We start from the raw sequence: 12,068 nt of genomic DNA on the forward strand, positions 1-12,068 counted from the left end.
TGCATATCGATCTCCTGTTTGTACGGTCTAGTGAACTCTGAGGCTGAATGAAGGTTTAGCCCAATTCTCAGTACTGTGCTTCTCAACCGAGTTTTCTGTTTGTATTTAAAAGTTAGCACTTTCTGATAAGATAGAAGTCTTTTAGGAATGTTTTTTTCTCTGTTTCAGAGTCTGGAGAGCCAAGAACTTAAGTCCATTGTACATGATCTTTTGACTACGGTAGAAGAACTCTGTGACCAGAATGAATTCCATGGCTCTGAAGAGAGATTTTTTGAGCTGGTGGAAAGATGTGCTGATCAGAGACCAGTAAGATTTTACTTATTATTGTCTTCCTTTGTTGCCAGTTGAATCTGTTTTGTTACTCAGTACAGTTGGAAGTTGGGAGTCCTAAAATAGCAAGCAATCAGATAATCACAGAAGGGACTTAAATGAGCCTTATTCTTGGGGTGGAGGCTGGGGGAATGGATATGTTGTATTTGCTTATACACTAAAAAAAAAAATAATTCTTGATCTTTCCATGAAAGGAATCTTCTGTATTAAACTTGATAACATACAGAGCTCAATCCATTCATCCTGCCAAAGATGGCTGGATTCACAACCTGCAGATGTTAATGGAGAGATTCTTCAGGTATGAAATCATAGCTTTGTGAATACAAGTCACTTTCAAATGCTTCTTGCCACCTTTTCATGTTAGATGATTTTGTTTTCTGAATCTTTGATGTTAGTAAATGACTAGAAGTATGGTAGTTCCAGGGCACAGTACGTAAAAGGATTTTGTTTAACAGAAGAAAAACTTTCCACTGCGTTATTTATGCTGCTTTTTTTTTTTCCTTTTTTCCCATTGGATGGTGCTATTCTAATTAGCTTGGGCAGTTATGTGTTCCGCTCCACAGCACTTTGCAATTCTGACACCAAACAAGGCTTTCCTGTTAAGCATCAGGATTGCATATGGTTATCCAGTATTAAAGTTATCTGGTTTTGAATTGGTACTCCTAAAAGTATTCTTGTGCTCTAAAATATCAACGTACAACAATAACAAACTTCTGTCTCATCTCTGAAATGCTGCCAAAGAGCAACTCTTCTTTGGTGCCGTATGTTTTGTTTTAAATTTGCTCACTGGAGCACTTGTTCTTCTGACGTGTGCTTCCTAGTTTGGATTGCAAATGGGAAAACTGCAGTCACAGGTCTCCAGGAGCAATAAAAGCTGAATTGGGATTCCAGTTTCCAGTTGTTCTTGAATCTGATTTCGTATGTAGAGACATTAACTGAAGGCTCTCTAACAGTTATTGTTCTAATTCTTAAGAAATTTATTAGTTTAGTTTAATTTTACTTTCCTTTCCTCCTCTCCCCCCTTCCCTAAATGTCAGCAACTTTATTTTATTCATCTTGAATTTGATCTTCCCATTTTAGGAACGAAAGTCGCAGTGCTGTTCGCATTAAAGTTCTGGATGTCTTATCCTTTGTGCTGAGTATTAACAGACAGTTCTATGAGGTTTGTGTTTGTCTGTTTCTGATGATTATGTGTGAGATCTTAAGTGGGTGGGAAAGGCTTTGGTGAGGCACGTTTTATGGTGTGCTTCACGTTTTCTCTGCCACTGGGGTATGCACAGAACTGTGCTTTAAATGTTGCACACAATAAACATGTTTCTTTAGGATGCTTGTAGGAGGACTTGCCTCTTAATTGTCCTTAGTTGGATACAGGTATGTGCAACTTGCAGTGGGAGCTGCTGTGTTTTGAGGACATACCTGGTTGTGTATTTGCTCCCCTGTTTTAGGGTCGTTAATTCCATGTATATTTTGTTTTGGAGGAAGGGAAAGTCAATGAGAGAGACACAGCATTGATTTAAAAGCTTTGTAAAAAGATGAGGTCTGGACATAATCTGACGTGAGCAGATAGACTTGTCTTGGTGCTTGCAGTTTAATTGCAATCAAAGGTGGAAGCTGCCTGAGAGAGGGGTTACAGAAAAGCTCTGGGGATGTCTTCAGCTCCATGTAATCACCCGGAGTGTCAGAGGGCAGGAAGGGGCAGAGGTGCTTCTTGGATTCTTCAAGATTTGTGAAAACATGATGCTGTTTCATGTTTCCTCTTTCTCTCAAAAAACCAAGCCCTAGAAATCCCTTGCCAACAGTCTGTTTGAGCCTGGGCTGTCAAGTCTGTAGGATGGATCCAATGCTTTGGTTTTCATCTAAATTCAACAAAAGTCATAAATATTTGGAGGGGTAGCATATAGAAATACTTAATTGAATAGAAGAGGAAAGATCAAGGAACCAAACAGCTAGTTGAGGAACAAGCCTGATAGCAGACTATCAGTGCTCTTTTATTTGTAATTATTTGTATCTGTAACATGCTGATTGAACAACTGACAGCAAAATGTCAAGGCTTATTGAGGTCTGTCCTCTTGCAGGAAGAGCTGATAAACTTGGTTGTGATCTCTCAGCTGGCTCACATTCCAGAGGATAAAGACCATCAAGTCCGAAAACTGGCCACTCAGCTACTTGTAGACCTGGCTGAAGGTTGCAACACACATCACTTTAACAGTTTGCTGGATATCATAGAAAAGGTGAGGCAGAGCTTGGTCATTTGTCAGTAGCATTACCACATCTTTTGTCAGATCCTCTTACGGTGATGGCAGACACTAACCTGTGACTGTTACCAATCGCATGGCTCAGCGGGATATTGTAAAACGGTTTTGGAGCATGCAAGTCTGAAGTGAAGAGCGGGAGGGAGCTTTAGAAACCCTGTCAACGCATATCACAAGCTACCTGACAGGGCTGGCAGAATTTCCAGGAAGGATGACTTGCCATAGTCTTTCCTGACCTTCCAGGATGGAAATAAAGAAAAGGTGTGTTGCAGATTCAAACCATGTATTGCTTTTCTTTTTAAAAGGTGGCTGCACATTCTCTCTCATCGCCTTCCGAACTGGAAGAGAGGGACTTGCTATCGTATTCAGCTTCTTTGGAGGATGTCAAGACAGCAGTTCTTGGTCTCCTGATAATTCTTCAGGTAAATGCTACAGAGCATTAAACATGTCTTCTTCAGAATAGTCTTCTGCTGGACTTGACTTTTTAGATAACCATTATCTTACTATTAAATATTCCAACTTTTGTTTTATCCACTTTATATTTTCATGGTTTTGGTCATACCTTTTGCTTTTGGGTACTGTATGACTGGTTGTTAAATGTTTTATTTCTTAATTTCTGTTGTACAATGAATATGAACACATTTTCGTGTGTGGAGGGCAGATGTGTTCATAAACTAGCAGAAAGCGAGTGGTTCATAACCTTGTGTTTGGGTAGTGTGTCCTGAGATATGTTAAGCAGTTGTGAAGAGCTGGTTGTTCCAACCAGTACCCTCCTGGAGGCCAGCAGAGTTACTCTGGAGTCTTCGCAGGGGTTCTGTCCAGAGCCATATGTTCACCTTGCTTTCAGGAGCAAGTTTTTGCTGTGTTTTTTCTTGACTTCTCAGTGGCAATACACATTTCCAAATAACAAGTGTCAGTCTGCCTTTTCATTTGTGTAGACCAAGCTCTACAGCTTACCCTCCAGCCATGCCATGCGGGTGTACGAGATGCTGATTCACCACGTCCAACGCCATTACATATACGCCTACAGCCTTGCTGTTGCCAGCAGCATCAGATTGCAGGTATGAGCAGTAACCTGTGCTTTCGGGTCGAGAGCTGCATGCTGTCTTTGGAATTCTTGGCTGGCAGGTGGGGAATGTGGGCTCTAGAGCTTGGCAGAAGTGGAATTAAATGTTTCTTGGCTAATAGGAGTACGTATATGTGCTGTAACACCACAAGTGATGCCTCCTACAGAGCTAGCCATCTATTAAAAATCCCTTTGTACTTGTAAAAGTATCACATGAGGAGGTGGGAGCGCACCCCATTGGTCTGGGTTTTGAGTGATTCCAGTGTCTTCTCTGTTGCAGGTGTTTGATTTCCTGCTGATGCTTCGAGCTGACTCCCTCCACCGTCTTGGCCTTTCCAACAAGGATGGGGCAGTGAGGTTCAGCCCTTACTGTCTATGTGATTTTGTGTAGGTTTCTCATTGGATTAAGCAAAAGCTGTTTTCTGAACTACTTCATATTTTTGCACAAGCTTAATAGTCCATCAGTAGCAATCTGTAGTTTTTCTAAATCTTCCAAATCCTACTGAATCAGCTGCTATACAAGTCTGTAGTTACAACCTGGGATTGTCTCGACTAATAACGCGTTGGTGAATTGTTCTTACAAATCACTTGCCTACAGAGCTGTCAGTCTCAGGCATGACATTTCTGTTCCTGCTCACAAAACTTCACAAAAATATCAGCAATTTCCTGCTTATAAATTCCAGTTTTCACATTGAAGTTTTATTTAATGATTTGGAAAAATCTGGCTATTTTTAATTTTATAGCTTGGTGTGAAGTTCTTTGTGTTACACGCTCCCAAAAGATATCTTTTAAAATTTGCTAGGGGCCTGGGTAGAAAAATCCTTAACCTGACCAAACTGATGCATTACTGTCCATCTACTGGTGGTGTAGTTTTATGTCAAATCAGGACAACTGGGCAATCCTGTGGTTTTTAATTGAAAATGCAATTTATATTGTTGTAAATTGGCTCAGGTAGCACTGTAGGTCACATGAATAGGCTGTTCTGGTCTTGATTTTACATTACATATATTTTTCTCCCTTTTGATGTTGTAGAGAAGCAGAGAAGAGGGCTTCTGAGAAAAAACCTGCTGGTACACTCTCTCCGCCTTCAGGAAGTCCCAGTGTGCCTTCCCAGAATGCCACCATTCGTATAGGACATCTGCCGTACTCAATGGTCTTTGGTGTCCTCCTGCAGTGTTTGAAGCAAGTACGTCCACTCTTAATGACAGTTGTCGTCTTCATGTGAAATACGTCAACTTAAACCAACCGGCTGGAGAATTCTGTCCCAGAGTATCTAAATGACATCTGAAAAGCAATATGTAAATCCTCCATCTCGGGCAAAATCTGTGTGTAATTGTGCAACTTTACAACCACCAGTGGGAGTGCCAGTTCAGCTCTTCAGAAACTAAGCAAAGCTTTCATTTCACTCTGCTTCAGAGCAGACAAGGGCAAAAAAATGTGTTTGTTAAACAAGGATCAGATAAGTCATCCTCTAACGTCCTTTCTGAAAGGGCATTTGAAACTAAACAAAACCTTCTCGGTGCAAGTTTTTGAAGTATTTTGAGAATTGATAAATGTTTCAGTCGCTAATAAACTGTAAATATAAATGGTTCAACACTGGTGTATTGGACATTGTTATGTGCTCTGGAGCACTTCTGGGTTGTCTTGCTCTGGAGGTTAATTTGTGCAAGAGGTTAAGAGAATTAAATTCTGGCTGTCACTTTGAGCTCAGTCAGATCTTGATATAAGTTGTCTTCATGTTTGTGGTGCCAATATTGTACCTAGAGCTGGATGACAGACAGGAAGTAACTTGTGACAGCTGAATGCCACTTCTTTTTACGTAGCTACCGTGACATCTGCCTAGGAAATCGCATGTTGTCTGAAATTTCCTTGGTCTTACTTTCAAACTGAACTGAAATTGTAGAAAAATTTTCCACCTTAACTTTTTCTTTCTTTCCAGGAGACAGACTGGAAGGTGTTGAAGTTGGTCCTCAACAAATTACCTGAATCCCTCCGCTATAAAGTGCTATTTTTAACCTCTCCTTGCAACATAGACCTCCTGGCCTCTGCACTGAGCTACATGGTAATGTCATGCACCCTACTGATGTATAATCACCTTAGTTTCCTTGAAAGTTGATTGGGTTTGGGGGAGTTTTGAGTTTTTTGGCATTTTTTGAGTTTGTTTGTTTGTTTGTTTTCTTCAGTGTCATATTTTGAAGATTAGCATACTGATTGTCATTCCTCACTCACCTTCCCTTTTTGTGAGGGTTGGTTTATGTACAGAAGTAGGTAATAATGAGTGGTTTTTCTCTATGTATGTATGTATGTATAGATGTGAAAAGGGAGCTATGGGCATTGCCTGTCTACTGCCTTTTAGAGAGTATTTTTAGTGTGAGGTGTTCTAACTTACTGTGTGATGTATTAGCTCACAGACAAAAAGACTACTGACAGGCTTCATGGTACCCCGGAAGGCTTTTCTCGCACTGATTTGCATCTGGCTGTAGTCCCAGTACTGACGGCATTAATATCTTATCATAACTATCTGGACAAAGCTAAACAGGTACGGGGAAAGTAGAAGGGGATGGGGGCACGGGGCCTGAGCATGTGTGGTAGATCATTTTCTCATAATAGCTGATTAGGAGACTTAAGTGCAAGGTAACACAGCCCTTTTCTGTTATAAAAAGCTGCATCTGCTGTATTTGGAGTGGGGTCAGGGGTGAAAAAATACTTTGCTAACTTTGTGCAGCAGTAACTGGCTGGTCAGTTGGGTTCAGTGTTCTCTATCCGTACCTGTCCCCGTTTGCAGGTTCCTGAGTGGCTTTACCTTCTGCTGGTAGACCCTGATAAACATTAAAATTCCATTTGATCAGAAACTTAAATACTAATTTCTAAAATGTCTACTTGATTAAAGTCCCATCTTGAGATTTTGGCCTAGAATATGTGCAATGTTATTTAGGGTTCTGTGTTAGTGCATTTTGGGTAAGAATTTATATGCATCATTTTATGCCTTGCAGTAGTGGTACCTGGCAAGCCATTCTGAAATGATAACTGAAGTCAGGACATGGTACATCAGAGGTTTTCTCTTTCCCTGTATTATGACTTTTTTTTTCTTTTTTACTCTTCTAGCGTGAAATAGTGTATTGCCTGGAACATGGTCTTATCTATCGGTGTGCAAACCAGTGCGTTGTGGCACTCTCTGTCTGTAGTGTCGAGATGCCCGACATCATCATAAAGGCACTTCCTGTCTTAATAGTCAAATTAACCCACATTTCTGCTACAGCCAATATGGCAATCCCTCTCTTAGAATTTCTTTCAAGTAAGTTGTAATGGTCTTTTATGTTTGATCTTCTACAGTTGTAAATGTATTGTTTGCACGGAATATGGGTATTTTGATTGTGTTAGTCATATGGAATGCATTGTAAGGGTTTCTTGGTTTTTGGTGATGCCCTTGTACCATCCTCAAGACATAAATGTTTGATCATCTCTTGTTTGTTACTGTTTTTCTACTGAAAGCACTTGCACACGCTGAAGAAAGAGACATGCTTTGTGTAGTGCAGCCATACAGTGATGGGAAATACCAAGCTGCTTTCTCCACCTGGCTGCTTGTAACTTAAATAACATGAAATAATACCATGATGTTAACTTCCATGTCAGCTGATGATTTAGAAGAAACAAAACAATTCAAATTAAACTGAATAGTGGTCTTGAATAGTTTGTGTTCAGACCTTACCTGTGTTGGTTTTCTTCTTGACCTGTTCCAGCTCTAGCAAGGCTGCCTCACCTCTACAGGAACTTCGCAGCAGAGCAGTACGCCAGTGTGTTCGCCATCTCCCTGCCATACACAAACCCTTCCAAGTAAGTTCTTGGTAAATGTGCTTCTTCCTCATCTGTAAAATTAAGAGAATGAGACATGCTTCTTTTGTAGTACTTGGGTCAAGGTTATTTGTCGGATATTGCTCAGTCTGGTATCTCCAGGCTTTTTCTGAAGAAGGGACTTAATTCGCCTTGTCTAAAATCTGTTTTTCTTGAACAGAACTTTTGAGGGTTTTTTTTCTTTTATACTTGCAGTAGGTAAAGGAACAGTTCTGTTTCTCACATTGAAAAGTCCTTCTGTTCTGGAATTGGCATCATAATGCAGCATTAAACTTTGTGGAGATCTTTCTGCTGTTTTAGGTTTAACCAGTACATCGTTTGCCTGGCCCATCACGTGATAGCCATGTGGTTCATTCGCTGTCGCCTTCCTTTCCGAAAGGACTTTGTCCCCTATATTACAAAGGTAATGGACACTACTGAATCAAACAATATATAATAAAAATGATGACTTAAAAACCGCCTTGAGAAGTTTAAAGCTTCTGTTTGAAGCTAGAAAAATACTATTTTTCTTGTCAACATCTTTTTCAAAACTGGTGGTGAGTTCTTGTGCGTTGGCCCATGATTGTGGTCTTTCAGCTGCACGTTTTAGCCATTCACACTGTCATCTCTCTGTCTCAATCGGCAGGGGTTGCGCTCCAATGTCCTCCTTTCCTTTGATGACACGCCTGAGAAGGACAGTTTCAGGGCTCGCAGTACAAGCCTGAATGAGAGGCCAAAAAGGTAAATTATATTTGACTCCAGCAGGGTCTTGTGTTCCCTGTTCTAGTGCTCACACCCTTCCCTGTGTTTTTCTGAAGGAGGCTGGGTCTAGTTATCCAAAATCTGACAGCGCATTTAAGCAAGCAAAGTAAACCTCTTTAGGTCAGGGGATTGTTAAAAGAGAAACGTAGGTTGGTAAGAAGCTGGAATCAAACCAAGCCGACAGTCTGATAGTACGTATGAGCACATCCCTGGCTGTTCTGTAAGCCTTTGCAGGAAGGTGTGGGACTTTTTCTTGTTAATTTTTGAAAATCAACAGTTCTTTCAGTTTGACGTGTGTCAGTACAACACTCCCAGAGGTAATGGAGAAGCGTAATACCAGAATAGAATAATAGATAAATAGGTAATAGAACAGAATAGATAAATAGATAATAGGTAATAGAATAAAATGTTCATATTGATAGTATTAACTCCTTTGGATAACTGATCTGTAATGACTATTTAAGTGATTGCCAGAGAAATCGTTGTGATTAGCAACCTGTATAAATTGAGAGCTCCAATGCTGTGTTTTTCCGTAGTGTTATCTGTCCAGTCAGCGTGCCGGGTACCAGACAGCTGCCTTCTGTGTATCTGGATGTCCTGATCCTTTTTTTGAATCTTGAAGCTATTATGTCAGTTTTAAGCAAAGCCTAATGTTTCTAGAAGTCAGAAAGTATCTTGCCAGCAGTCTTTCAAAGTAACATTTGCCGAGATAGGAGAATATTCCTTGGAAAGCTTTCAGGGTTTCTCTAACGTCCTTTTACCTGCAGGGCTTACCTAAATTGGTTCACTTTAACTTGCTTCAGTGTTAATGTGCAGTGAGCATAGAGTGGCATTTGAACCCTGGGGAAAGTGCCTCTACTTTAACTGCAAGGCTCGATGAGTATCTTGCAATGAAGAAACACCATCCCTGCCCTAATGCTATAGCTATAAACCCTGTTTTGTGTTTCATCTCTCCCATCTCCTCCTCTTTCATTCAGAAACTTGGAAGAGAAGCCTTTTGACACTCGTCTCTCAAATTAGAATTTCAACTAATCTTTTTTTTTTTTTTTTTTTTTCCCCCCAAAACCTGTTAAATTCTGCCAGGTTGGAATACTACTGTATCTAAAGGCTTTTGCTAACGCTGCTGGATCACTTCCCACAGAAATCTCTGCTAAGGAGTGTGGGCCGTGCTCAGGCAGCAACCCGAAACACCAGAATGGCAGGATGCCACTGCCTCTGAGTCTGTCTGAGCTTGGGTTCTGGCCAAGTGAGAGAGGAAAGAGCTTCGAGCAGATATCTGTTTCCTTGCTTGAGAAGCTTGTGTGCTTGCGTTTCACTCCTTAAGCCCAAAGAATAAGCATTTCTGTGCCCTAGCTGAGGTGCTGGGTGTTCCAAGAGATCAGGATCCCAAGGTTGCTGAATGGCATGATGTTGGCATAGGTGATTATCTCAGGGCATGAGCCTGTGCTCTCTGCAGTCACATCTCCAGTTGTGGCCAGCAGTGATCTGTCAGAGGCTGTTGGGAGAAGAAGGACAAAAAAATTGTGATCCCTCCAGGTGGAAGGAATGTAATAATTCACTGAAAGGAGGATAGCAAATAAATCATGGTTAGAGAGAGCCAGAAAGGTTAAATTAATATCTGCATTTTATATATGGGGCTGTGAACTGCTGTGCCAACTGGTATGTCCAAATTAGTACTGGGCCAGGCATGCATCTCAGCTGTGACTAATTAAAGTGCCTCGTAGATGTTAATTGCTGTCATCTCCCACATACGGTTGGCACCTGATGGTGTAAAGGCTTATCTTCCTTTCTGTTCCAGTTGTAAGTCAAGTGGGTTACCTGGAGGCATCTGAAATGAGATAGCTTGTTTGACAGAAAGCAACAGCCAAGAGGATGTTTGTCATTTTGCCCTTCCGTCTGTCCAGCGAGAGCAGGATCAGTCTCCTATAGACAGGCTGAGCCTCCCCCAGTGTCTCGAGCGGAGCTAAGGGGCATCTCTGACTGGCCCTAGGCGTTTTTGAGATTCAGGGGAGAAGCTCAGATTTGGGCCAGGCCTAACTGAGGTAGAGACGGCTGACATATTCCCGTGTCTCTTAGAAAAAGGTGCCGCTGCCCGGTATTGGTAAAACATTTTAGGATCTGGTCTCTGCGGAAGTAGTCAGGTTTTTAGCCATGCTGAAGTGGTGAGTTGGGGAGACACAAGAGGTGGTTGAACTGCACAAAACTTCTCAGACTGAAGAAGTTTGTGCCAAATAATTAACATTCAGGTGCTTTTGCCTTTGTTTAACAGCGCAGTATTCCAACTATCATTTCAATCAGTTTTTTTGTTTTAACTTGTACTAATTTCATTTGTTTTGTAGCACGTTTAAAATCTTGTTTTCAAAATGTGGTTTGTCTTTTTAATGCTTTCAGCTCTGCTTGTTTGTACGTTTTAATTTTTGTTTTCCTTTTTTGGCATTTGTTTTATTTTACATCACCCTCCGGGATCCCCCAATATTGACCCTGTGACCTGTGACCTTTCAACCTACATCCCTACAATGATTTCCTCCCTTCCTGTGACCTCTTTTGGGGCTTGGTGCTTCTCCACCTAGTAGTTTAAGACTAGCCAAAAATGCAAAGCAAGGCTTGAATAACTCTCCTCCAGTGAAAGAGCTGAAAGAATCTTCTGCAGTTGATGCCTTCCGATCCCGCAGCATCAGTGTGTCTGAACATGTGGTCCGCAGGTAGAGGCACTTTAAATGGGGAGAATCCAAGAGCAACTCAGCACTTGGAAATTTTACTGCAAGGGTGGGTGGAAGCAGGGTGGATTTGCATGCGGGATGCTTGCATGACTTTGCTACGCAATAAAAAAACTGGCCTTAGTCACAGTCAAAGGCTTTGGGAAAGCATCATGGGTATCCCATGGCTTCCCAATGCCATCTATTGGGTTGTCACATCACACCCTATGTTGTGTGTGATTACTTTGCCCTGTTCTCTGATGCTTTAGCAACAAAAATTTCTATTTTCAAAGTGAAGATGGTGAATGGGGGAAAAACAAACAACCAACACTTAAAAAAAAAAGGGAAAAAGGTTGCATTCTGTGCAAGTGAGAATCCTGGTTAAAACTCACTAAAACTTCAGCCTTCTAAGCAGTGGCTTGTCCCAGGAGAGTCTTTTGATACTTTGCAAACTTACGTACAGACCTTCCTCCCAAGCAATAAGGAATAGTTCTGGCCTCAGTTTAGCGTTTGTTCTTTGAGGCAAAGGGAGCTGACGGAAGTATTCTGGTCTAGAGTATGATGCCATGGAAACCTGAATTTGTCTTTCTGAAGAGCAGTGAAATGTGTGCTCAGCCCATATGAAGCCATTGCTTTCACCACTAAAGAAAACAGGTTTTGATTGCAGACATCGATTTGCACACATGAAAGATGAAAAAATTTATGTTTGTTTTTTTTTAAAAAAAAAACGTATTTCTGGATCACTTCCCTTGAGTGTTAAACTGCTGTGTTTAACATGTTGGTTTAAAATCTGAACCTGAAGATTTGTGCCTAAGGATTGCTGTCAGTGGAACTTTATTTTGTGTGGTTTTATTTTTGACTATAACTATATGATATTTGGGGGAAAGACACTGAAGTGACTGAATTGTGAATACAATTCTGGCACTTCATTCTCTGATATCCCCATTAGTCTATTAGGTGATTTTCTTCTCTTGTATTTATATGTAAATGGTAGCAACTAAAAGTTCAGATAATTACCCTTAGTGATGCCAGGGAAGTTGCCATGTCATGAAAAATTTGGCTGTACCTCACCTTAGTTTGTATCATGACGGTATAAAGAGTCGTCTTAATAAAATATTGCAATCTGGCCTG

The 12,068-nt window shown here is 41.0% G+C and overlaps 1 protein-coding gene across 2 annotated transcripts in view; it reads left to right on the top strand.

The window, feature by feature from the left end:
* The window catches only part of TSC2 (TSC complex subunit 2), a 33,079-nt gene that overhangs the window by 5,901 nt on the left and 15,110 nt on the right, over positions 1-12,068 (top strand). For both annotated transcript variants that reach the window (XM_074158296.1, XM_074158297.1), the window contains exons 11-25: positions 169-306; positions 525-628; positions 1,411-1,492; positions 2,406-2,561; positions 2,888-3,004; positions 3,521-3,643; positions 3,929-4,035; positions 4,681-4,834; positions 5,588-5,710; positions 6,053-6,187; positions 6,754-6,943; positions 7,389-7,482; positions 7,801-7,903; positions 8,126-8,220; positions 10,815-10,943. In XM_074158296.1, the coding sequence (XP_074014397.1) occupies positions 169-306; positions 525-628; positions 1,411-1,492; positions 2,406-2,561; positions 2,888-3,004; positions 3,521-3,643; positions 3,929-4,035; positions 4,681-4,834; positions 5,588-5,710; positions 6,053-6,187; positions 6,754-6,943; positions 7,389-7,482; positions 7,801-7,903; positions 8,126-8,220; positions 10,815-10,943 (1,850 nt within the window). The remainder of the gene's footprint in view (positions 1-168; positions 307-524; positions 629-1,410; positions 1,493-2,405; positions 2,562-2,887; positions 3,005-3,520; positions 3,644-3,928; positions 4,036-4,680; positions 4,835-5,587; positions 5,711-6,052; positions 6,188-6,753; positions 6,944-7,388; positions 7,483-7,800; positions 7,904-8,125; positions 8,221-10,814; positions 10,944-12,068) is intronic.

The sequence above is a fragment of the Numenius arquata genome, chromosome 14, assembly GCF_964106895.1.
Source record: "Numenius arquata chromosome 14, bNumArq3.hap1.1, whole genome shotgun sequence".
Taxonomy (NCBI): domain Eukaryota; kingdom Metazoa; phylum Chordata; class Aves; order Charadriiformes; family Scolopacidae; genus Numenius; species Numenius arquata.